Source organism: Sprattus sprattus (genome assembly GCF_963457725.1).
Source record: "Sprattus sprattus genome assembly, chromosome: 21".
Lineage (NCBI taxonomy): Eukaryota > Metazoa > Chordata > Actinopteri > Clupeiformes > Clupeidae > Sprattus > Sprattus sprattus.
In genome coordinates this window covers 13099524-13110013 of record NC_137919.1, presented here as the reverse complement: position 1 = coordinate 13110013, position 10490 = coordinate 13099524, and the positions used below count along the sequence as shown (strand labels likewise).

At 46.2% G+C, this 10490-nt stretch overlaps 1 protein-coding gene across 1 annotated transcript; it reads right to left on the bottom strand.

Moving 5' to 3' along the window:
• Positions 1–2870: 2870 nt before the first annotated feature.
• On the bottom strand, positions 2871–5050 carry ankrd53 (ankyrin repeat domain 53; the record flags this gene model as incomplete). The annotated part of the gene is made up of 5 exons (XM_080859815.1): positions 2871–3440; positions 3547–3667; positions 4133–4297; positions 4517–4716; positions 4958–5050. The coding sequence occupies 5 exons, from the start codon at positions 5048–5050 to the stop codon at positions 2871–2873; spliced, it is 1149 nt and encodes a 382-aa protein (XP_080715941.1).
• Between the last annotated feature and the right edge of the window lie 5440 nt (positions 5051–10490).

Genomic DNA, 10490 nt, shown 5'->3' with positions numbered 1-10490 from the left:
CCCCCCCCCCCCCCCCCCAACACCCCCTGCTAGCGGAGACCCTCGCCCTTCAGCTACGACAAGACTCCATGTGTCACTTTTATATGGCTTGATTGTTGGGGTTTATGTGATTAATCAGAGGTTGCGTGTTTGTGTGTGTCTGTGTGAGACAAAATGTGTAGCTGATGGAAATCCTCTGTGCAGCCACTGTGTGTATGTGTGTGTGTGTGGGTGAGTGAGAAGGAGAGAGAGGGATTGTGAGGATGTTTAGGACAGTGTTTGTGTGTGTGTGTGCGCGTGAGAGAGAGAGAGTGTGTGTGCCCGTTAGATAGAGAGTACATTTGAGACTACCTGTGTATGAATGTGTCAATAAGATTCCTGTGTATAGCTTATCCATCAATCATCAAGGCAACATCTTTTGGTCGTACTTAACGTTTTTAAAACTGACATAAAAAGTACAAAAAAATGACATTGGAACGATTCTTTTCTTCATGTATTTTGGGGATTTTAGGAGGCGATCAGCAACCACGTTCATTGTATGTCAGTACAGGATGTGGCCATTCTGCTCACACATACAGTAGTGTCTTAACAAGCGGAATGTGATTGGTTGGTAATAAAGTAATAGTTGTACCATATCAGACTCAAACTGCTCATTGGTGCCGAGTACAAGAATAAATTAACTTACTAACTCAAATATCCTGCAGTTGCACAAATGGGCATGGACTCATCAATCCACTTTTTATCTTCACTCTTACCTAATTGTTATTTGACAGCCTCACCAGGAACAAAAGAACCCCAGTCTGTGGATATCTTAAGCCCTTTTACTTTAACAATTAGGAAAACCAAATTATTTTAGACTCTTTGTCACTGGCGTTTTGATTCTAGGTTTTTTTTTAGCATGAATAAGCTGGGGGTGATGCGTAGTTACATGATGGGTAGTCCTGAGCTTGAGGGGTTGTTTTTTAAGCTGTGATTTTGAGTGTCCTGTAGATCTGCTGGTCCAGATCCTGGCTATAGCCAAACTATGTGTGCTGGGTTATAGCCAAACTGTATGTGTGCTTGGATATAGCCAAACTGTATGTGTGCTTGGCTAGCATTCCCAATGTTACATGCTGTCGGTCATAAAAAAGCAACTTTTGCTACTTACAGGTATGTTGATAATCTATTTCACTGTTAATGTTCAGGTCAAGTATGCTACCCTTTAGTCCTTTTTAGAGTATGCGGTATTCTCCATCTTTCTGATATTTGTTCACTATTGTTGCTGTGGTTGCCTCAGCGTGACGACTGTACATGCTGTTCTGCAGTACTTGCTGCTGATTGGCTGAGCTGTGATTTCAAGGTAGCACGTTCGTCCTGCCGGTGTGAGGTTGGGCAGGGGTCAAGTGCCACGGGGGAGTGTGTAGAGGCTGCTGCACACACACACACACACACTGACACACACACACGTATGTACGCACATACATACTCCCAACATCGTGCTTTCACCTGCAGAGCCACTTAGTGGGGCGTGAGTGAGAGAAGGGCGGTCCCAGAGGGAGAGGCAGGGGTAGAGCAGGATGCCATGTGAGCACTGACCCCAGTCACCACAGTCACACTCTTCAGTCTGCATAAGGCACATGCACAAGAATACACAACTTCATACACACACACACACACACACACTGACCTCACAAGAACACCGTACACATATGCACACTTCACTAGGGCACAGTACTTGCATGCACGCACGCGCACACACACACACGCACACACATACACTCACCCGCCTTCACACAAATGCTTTGGACAGAAAGATAAACTGTAGAATACGGCGCACACTCTCAGACACACACACACACACAACTGCTCGGCCAGTTCACACCTACACAAGCTATAAGCCACGAGGCGGCAGAATGTTCACTCTTTCTCCTGACTGTCACTTTTTTCTCTCCTTTCTTAACTTCCTCTTTCCACCTTCACCATCTCTCTCCCTCTTTTTCTCACCCTCTATGTTTCCGTCTCACACCCTCTGTGGCTCATTTATCAGGCATGTAAGTGGACGGCAGAAAGGTCACCTAAAGGTGTTTACTCTTGTCTCCAGTCTGCTCATCAGTACAGTAGGTCAGTGTATGAGAAATTGCTGCGTGTTTTTAGCTATTTCTGGAAACTGTTGAGCTTTGAAACGGAGTCCAAATATATTTATTTGTTTATTATTTATTTATGAATTATATATAAGGCCATAAGCTGCAAACAATGAGCAAACCAAAAAACAACCCAAAGTCAGTATTTTTTTTGTTTATTTAATTAATTAGTACACAAATGAAAGGTGTTTACCTTCACATGGAACCTAAACATGAGTGTCTAAGTGATTCAGTCGTGATGCTACTGTCTGTTGTCAGTGCGGACTAACATGCCTGCCTTGTCTGCCTGGCACTCCTATTGTTGGTGCCTGTGGAAGTTGATTCGGAATTTCACATGGAGTCCCATAGGATGCATGTGAGATTCAATCCCAAATCATATTCACCTGCATAGATCTGTTATTTCTGTAACGTTCAACAGGCCACACAAACCCATCCCCACAAGCATCTACTCTACATTCCTTAGCATAATGAGACACTATTTATTTCTCTGTCTAGAATATAGGATGGTTCTCCATCATCACAACTTGAAGGCTCTACGTTTACCCCTCGCTCTCAAAGAGGAACCCTTAAAGGCACATTGTAATCGTACAAAGCTGGCTATACCTGTTTGTGCTGGATGGATGAGCAACCGCCACATGAGTGATAACTGGCTTAAACTTGAAAAATAGATATTGTCAGAAATGTCATTCCCTGGTGAATAATCCCTTGAAGGGTTGCCACCTTTAGGAGACCTACGATGAGGACGAGAATGAAGATCCCAGCTGTCCTTTTCTAGTAATGCCCTGGCTGGAGCTCCTCCACAAGGTGCATAGCGATCTCAGTCCAAGGGGAGGCTTGGGGTCCTGGCGAGGGACAAAAGTGGGGCAGGTCGAGCACAGAGCAGCTCTGGAAGCCCAGCGGGGAGCTCAGGCGTGGGGGGTAGTCAGCTGGGAAGAGCTCCCTCTTCAGGACATTCAGGGGTAGGTCAGGGGCAGGCCGGGGCTCACCCTCCCAGCATGCCTTGTAGTAGGTGTGACCGCTTGGTTCTTGGGTCAACGCAACGCTCCTGCGCAGGTCTGGCGTAGGTGGTGCCGTTCGGGGGCGGCTGCTGGTACGCACCTCCTGAGATCGGCTTACGGAGGCTTTGGGAGGTTTATTGGGGTTTGGGGACACGTTCCAGGCCTCCCGGGGAGCCTTTGGTCGCCCCTTGCGCTCCTTGACTTTGGCGGGTGGATGGTCATGAGACCTGCACTGGACGTGTTTGAAGAGCCAGGCGCCCCTTTCTGGTCCCCACTGGAGAGGGACGCCCTTCTGTTTGGCCCAGGCTGTCACCCTCTCCCTGGACACATCCTGTTTGACAAACTGGAACAAATAAAGCATCACACAGGAAGGGTTTAAATGTGTGTATGTATAAAATCAGGTAAGTTATTGTAATAATTGATTCTCTGTGTAAAATTTGTAGCAATACCTTCTCTTGACACTCGTTGAGATGGTGCCCGTACTGTAGACTCTCTTTTAGCCTCTGCAGCTTCTGTCTTTGTGACACCTCTGTCTTTTTATCCCTCTGCCACATGGCACCTTTCAGGAACCTGACGCACACATGCATACATGTTGAGGAAGGTCATTAGGCTGGTTCCTACTCACTGTATCACAGACAGTGTGTAACTATAACATCATGCATGATGGATCGCTTGGTCCCTCTTGCCTAGTTACAGTGGAACAAGGGGGAGGGGACTGAGATGGAGGCTCTGTTGACACATGAAGCACCATTTCAGAACACTCCAGAACTTACACTTCCATGCTTACATGGAATTCTAGAACAGTGACAGCACAATCTAAAGTTAATACCTCAATATCAATATCTTCCTTGGAATCAAGAAGAAAAAGTGTCATCCAATTTTTTATTTTTTTGTGATTTCCTTAAAAAAATGTCAACTACAGAGGACACAGCTCTAAGGTTTGGTTCTCAGGCGTTTGTTTTATCTCTATTTATATCTATCTATCTTAATACCACTTAATAGTATAACTGTTCACAATGAGTGTGGAAGACCCACCGAGCGACCTGACGGTGGCACCACATTGTTGCCATCTCCAAGGGTGTGTGTCCATTAGAGTCCTTCAGGTGTGAGTCAGCTCCAGCCTCAACGAGGGCCTGCACACACTCCAGAAACCCCTCGGCCGCTGCTCTGTGCAGAGGCGTCAGACCGTCTATTGTGGCACTGAGAGGGATATGAAGAGAGGGCAATACTCAGTTTCTTCCGGGAAGAATAAATGACCAAATGACACACAGACAGACAGACAGACAGACAGACAGACAGACAGACAGACAGACAGACAGACAGACAGACAGATGGAGAGACAGAGAGACAGAGAGACAGAGAGACAGAGACAGACTCAGACAAACAGACACACAGAGAAAGTGTTTGGTGCTTGCTAACACATTGACTTGAGCTCCATGCTTCAACAGGCAGGCCACGGAGGCCTGGGTCCAGGGTGCACTGTTAGGGGTGAGGGCCAGGTGAAGTGGGGTTTGGCCCTGGGGGCAGCGGGCATCCACCTCTATAATGCCACCCTCCAGCAAAGCCTCCATGAACTTAACGCGTCCATGATGAGCAGCCACGTGCAACACAGTTAGACCCTGCTCCACACACACGTACAAACACACACATTTGAACTGGCTTTATGGATAGATATTTGAGCATCATTTGAAAAAAATCAGAGATGCTAGAATATCAGATGAGGATATCAAATAGTTAAGAAAAATCGGCCTAGTCTTAAATCTGTCACTTAAACACATTTTGCACACAGGTCTAACTTTCCATTGGAATAATAGAAACGTGTCTTTGGCTCAGAGGAAAGAGAACATGTAGTCTACGAACCTGTCTGTCCCGCTGTGGCAGAGAGGTCGACCTTCGGAGAATGTATCCGAGCCACACTATATCACCACATGCAGCGGCCTGCAGCACGTCCATATTCACCCTAAGGTCTTCGCTCAGAGCCCATCAGCCAATGACAAACTGCCCAACTCAACCGAGTTCTGAGAGTTAGATTATTCAAAAAAATGGCACAAAACGAGAAATGTTCCTTACGTTAAAGAGGTGCAAATAAGATATCATAACAATGCCTTTCGGAAGACTGTCTTAGAAAAGTTCTTAAAGAATAGCCAAAATATTGGCAACAAAAAGAGTTAATTACCGGAAAAGTTAAATCACTTGTTTTTCTACACTTTGTACCATCGTTTTTAGTTAGGCGCTTACCCAAATTCCGATCTGTCCCGCTTGCTGACATATTAGTGTTAGTGTTACCATGGCACTTCCTCAACACCATTCCAAAAGAACGCCCTATTGTTGTATGTCTATGACAGACAACTCCGTTTACGAGGAAGAAGCCTTGATTTTCCTCGGCCAAATAATAATAAACAAAAGGTTTGAAAATCTTGACGTCATTGGATCTAATGATTATTTTATAGTCAGACCTTGTAAACAACCCCTTAAGACACCCAGAGCCCGTGGAGGAGGCGGACCAATAGAGCTTGGCAGCCCTTATAGGCTTTTTCATTCACAAACAACAACTTCACAGAGCCTTGGCAACAGATGTGTGTAACGTCAATTGGAACTATATTTATTTACTTTTTGCGTGTCCTTTGTCCGATTACTGTAATTTTTCTCAACGTATATAGGCTAGATTTACGTGTAGCCTACACCTTTGTTCGTGTTACCATAAAACAATCTTTGCAGCCATACATGTAAGCAACCACGGTGCGGCTCCTGTATGTAGAATGCTACTGCGAAAGTTTCAGGACTTTATTTCAGCCGAATGCTTTAGACCATCTCTCTCTCGTTTAACTCTACGGTTTTAAGTCTAAGGTGAACTTTCCCTAACAGGTAAGGTGAATGCAGACTAATTAAGGTGCATGTAGGCTACATAATAATATGGCAATTATAGCCAACAGATTCCCAAAAGCGGGATGATGGACACCTTGTGACTTAAGTGTTTGATAAATTGTTGCGCATGGCCGGGACCAGATAGGAAAGAGCTGCAGTCTTTTGGGTTGTGGATCTCAACGGCATACTCCGTCCCGATGGATGAAGTCAAGTCAGCGTGGACGATACGCCAGGCAAGAGCCGCCGCAAGGAGCTCCCTGTGAAGTGCAGTCAATACGGATCGACATGGCCAAGAGTGAGCGTGGCGCGTGACCATAGCTGTCATGGAGTTTTGTGCGCTTCCCTCTCTCTCTCGTTCGCCGCCGTTTGGATGCGCAATCAATGGGTTAATCAGACTGGACGTTTAAAATGGCCCTGATCGATCTAATCAAACTCCTGTTCAACAATGTGGCTGATCCACTTTTAGAAGGTCAATAGTATCTCAAACAAAGTCAGCGCATGTCAAGAAATCAAGGGTGATGTTTGGTAATGTTATAGCCTACGTTTTACTCGCAGTCCCTATTGCAGTCTACTATTTATGTAACTTGAACTTTCCACCTAGTTTGTGAAAACGAGAGTTTTTTTCCTATTCAATCCCAGTTTTAACTCAAGAACTCAATTGAAAAATTCACACACGATAGTTGATTTCACAACTAGTTTTTCAGTTATTGTCACAGTATCAATGGAATGACCCACATGACACTTCCCTCTCTGCTTGTCTGTCCAACAGTGGGATAATGTTATTTTGCATGCAGTAGAGGTCAGATGTGTATTTGTGTTTTGTGTTTGTGTGTGTTTGAGGGATTTTAGCGAATGGGGTCAGTGCTGGAGGATGCAGGATGTGTGTGTGTGTGTGTGTGTGTGTGTGTGTGTGTGTGTGTGTGTGTGTGTGTGTGTGTGTGTGTGTGTGTTTGTGTGTGTGTGTGTGTGTGTGTGTGTGTCTGTGTGTGTGTGTGAGAGAGAGAGAGAGAGAGAGAGAGAGAGAGAGAGAGAGAGAGGGAAGGGTTCTCATATAAGTAGACTTTCTATGCCAGAGCAATGAAGGGTGTGTGCTTACATCTATATTCCCCTCTCTCTCTCTCTCTCTCTCTCTCTCTCTTTTTGTGTGTGTGTGTGGGAGAGTGACAGGGTCATAAGGTTAGCATAAATGTGCATGCATTTGCATCGCTGCCAGCTCAACTGCCCCACGCAACCTGCCCTCTTCTGCCCCATGCCCTTGCCTCCCGCTTGCAAGGCAGGTCACGCAGAGCCCGTGGTGCCTGTGATGCACTCCTCCTCTCGCCCCTCTCTGCCCAGACCCAAGTGTCCAGCTCCCAGCTCTCTCCATCCCTGCCCCTTCCCCCTGCCCCTGCCCCCTGATGGTTAAGAACCAGTGCAACAACCCTCCCCATAACCGCCCATAGCATTGGAAGTGCTACGTGCTACCATGCATTTAGATCTACTAGATTATTTCAAGGAGATCAGATCAGCAGTAGATGTTTGATGTAGTATTTGTATGATCGTTAAACACTGAAATAATATAAATATGAGCTCTTATTTGTTCCTTGCTTTTTAAAATATAAATAATACTGTCAGATTAAGTATATATATATAATAGTTATTTTAAGTTAATTGCCACATAATAATTAACTCATGGACCATTGTTTGAAGACTGTTAGGTTATTGATCTAAAACTGTCATATCAAATGTAACAAGACATCATCAATCTATCAATAAAGTATTCGGCACCCCCCAGAAATCAAAATATTTGCACTGTAAAAAGTGATTAAAACAGTTCTCCATGTTTGCAGTGTACACCAAACCTCTAGCGGGGCCTTTAGTGTTGAGTTGTGAGTTTCTGGAGAGAAGGTTTTGAAAGGCTTTAAAGTAAACTTACGCTCCGCGAGCAGATTAGACAAGAGGCTGGAGAGATGCGGGGAAATGAACAGTAACAGCGCTGCTGCTGATGAGCGCGAGGGAAAGCGCGCTCCGGGCACCAATGAAAATGAGCTCATTGCCTCCCACTTACCCGCTTTCCTTGCTCTGCCATTCGTTGTCGCAGCTGACCAATCCGAGTGTGCTTTGCAGGGTTGTGCTGGGAGAGAGAGAGAGAGAGAGAGAGAGAGAGTGGGAGGGAGGGAGGGAGGTGTGTGTGTTTGTGGGGGGGGTGTTCAGGCGGGGTTGGAGGGGGTGGCCATTGGATCAGCTGCATGCAAGCGAGTGAGCAGACAGTGGAGTTCAAAAAGTAAAACAAACATCATAGAGGCCAAACAGCCTGGAGCACACTCTCTCTCTCTCCCTCTCATGCTCTCTTCCACTCTCTTTCTCTCTCTCTCTCTCTCTCTCTCTCTCTCTCTCTCTCTCACACATACCCTTGCCCATAAACACGCACACACAGTCATCTACTCCATTATTTTGATGCACTTTACCTCCAGTTACCTGTATGGACACTCAGAGACAGGTCGGGGCAAGAGCCTTCGACAGAGGAAGGGTAACTAGTGTAAAGAAAGATGAAATATGCCTTGGATAAAAAAAGGAGAAGCTTCCATTAATAGCTAAGCCTCTTTCAGTAAAAGCAAGGGTTTCCAGATGAGGCATGTCGGAATAGTGAATGTTGAGAGAGTGAGAGGAGAGAAAGACACAGAGAAGGAAAGAGAGAGAGAGAGAGGGAGAGAGAGAGGGAGAGAAAGACAGAGAAGGAAAGAGTGTGAGAGAGAGAGAGAGAGAGAGAGAGGGAGAGAAAGACAGAGAAGGAAAGAGAGAGAGAGAGAGAGAGTAACAGAGGATGTGTGGGGGAAGGACAGTCACTCCACTCAGTCCTCCAACCGTCTTCATATTTGATGAGCCTCATGAGGACCCAATGCCCCAAGGGCCACCCAGCCATGTTAGTGTAAGTGCGCTGATTCTCTCTCTCCCTATCTCTCTCTCTTCTCTCCCCCTCTCTCTCTCACCCTCTTCTCCTTCCCTCTCTCCATCACTCTCTATCTTCTCTCCCTCCCTCTCTCTCACTCTCTTCTCTGTCCCTCTCTCTCTCTTCTCTGTTGGTCTTCCTCCTTCACTGTCTATCTTTTCCTTTTTCATCTCCTCGTTTCTCTCTCTGTCAGCTCTTCCTCTCTCTCACTCTCTCTCTCTCTCTCTCACACTCTCTCTCTCCCTTTCTCGATGCGCTCAGGCGGGCAGCAGTGGCACTAATGCACTCTGGCACATTCTGCAGCTTGGAGTCACAGAACGACCTGACCGTGTGCACTGACCGTACCACGACCCTTTCCCCACCTCCCTCTGCTCTACACTGTACTAGAGTGAGAGAGGGAGAGATAAATGGAAGAGAGAGAGAGAGAGAGAGAGAGGGAAAGAGATGAAGTAGGAAAGATGGAGAATTGTGATAATTTGAGGGAGGAAGTAAAGAAGGCAGGTCATGTTAGGGGAGAAAGTAAAGAGAGATAGAGAAAAAGAGGGAGGATGAGAAGAGAGAAAGAGGAAGAGAGAGTGTTAGAGAGAGAGAGAGAGCGTCTGGAAGAGGTGGAAGAAGGAGAGTAAAGGAGATAGAGAAAGAGGAGAGGAATGGGGAGTTGCTGCCACTGCAATCATGTGGCGTTACACTACTGAAGTACTTACGGAAAGAAAACAAACATCTGGACGTACATGATTTGTTCTTCGTGTGTGTGTTGTCTATTCAGCAGCCTCATTGCAGACCTTAGTTTTAATCTATGAGAAGTGAAGGTGCCATGCTTAACTGTCCACTTCTGCTTCTTTCATTATTATTTTAAGTGAATAAAGAACATTTGTGAGGTGAGTGTAAGGAAAAATGAAAGCGAAAGTGACACAAAGACAGAGTAAAAGGATATGAAAGAAAGAGAGGAGGAGAGATGGAAAAAAGGTGGGAGGAGGAAGATAAAGAGAGGGGAGAGGCCAAGACAAGGAGAAGTGGGAGGGGACAAGGATGGAGGAGAGGAGCGTAGGGTATAAGGGGAGCGGTGATGAGTGATGGACAAAAAAAGGGAAGCAAGGAGAGTAGATGAGGGGAGGATTAGAGAATAGAGGAGGAGATGAGAGAAAATGAGGGGGTGTCAAGACAAGAAAGGAGAGGAGAGAAGATGAAGACGAGGAGTGCAGGGCCTCCTGGAGGCTGATGCATCTTTGATAAGCCCCCCCTGAGCTCAGGATAAACATTCCTTCTGTTTGGGTCTGCTCCTTCATCCATGATCTCCCTGTGGAGACACTATGCTCACGCTCATGCTCCTCTCCTCTCCTCTCCTCTCCTCTCCTCTCCTCTCCTCTCCTCTCCTCTCCTCACCTCTCCTCTCTTCTCCTCTCCTCTCCTCTCTTCTCCTCTCCTCTCCTCTCCTCACCTCTCTTCTCCTCTCTTCTCCTCTCCTCTCCTCTTCTCTACCTCCCTTCATCTCTCCTCTCCTCTTCTCTCCACTCCCTCCTTCTCTTACAGCTGGCGCTCCTCCTCTGTCTCTCCGTCTTTTGCTCTCTTTCTCTTAATCTCCTTTCTCTCTTCTCTCAC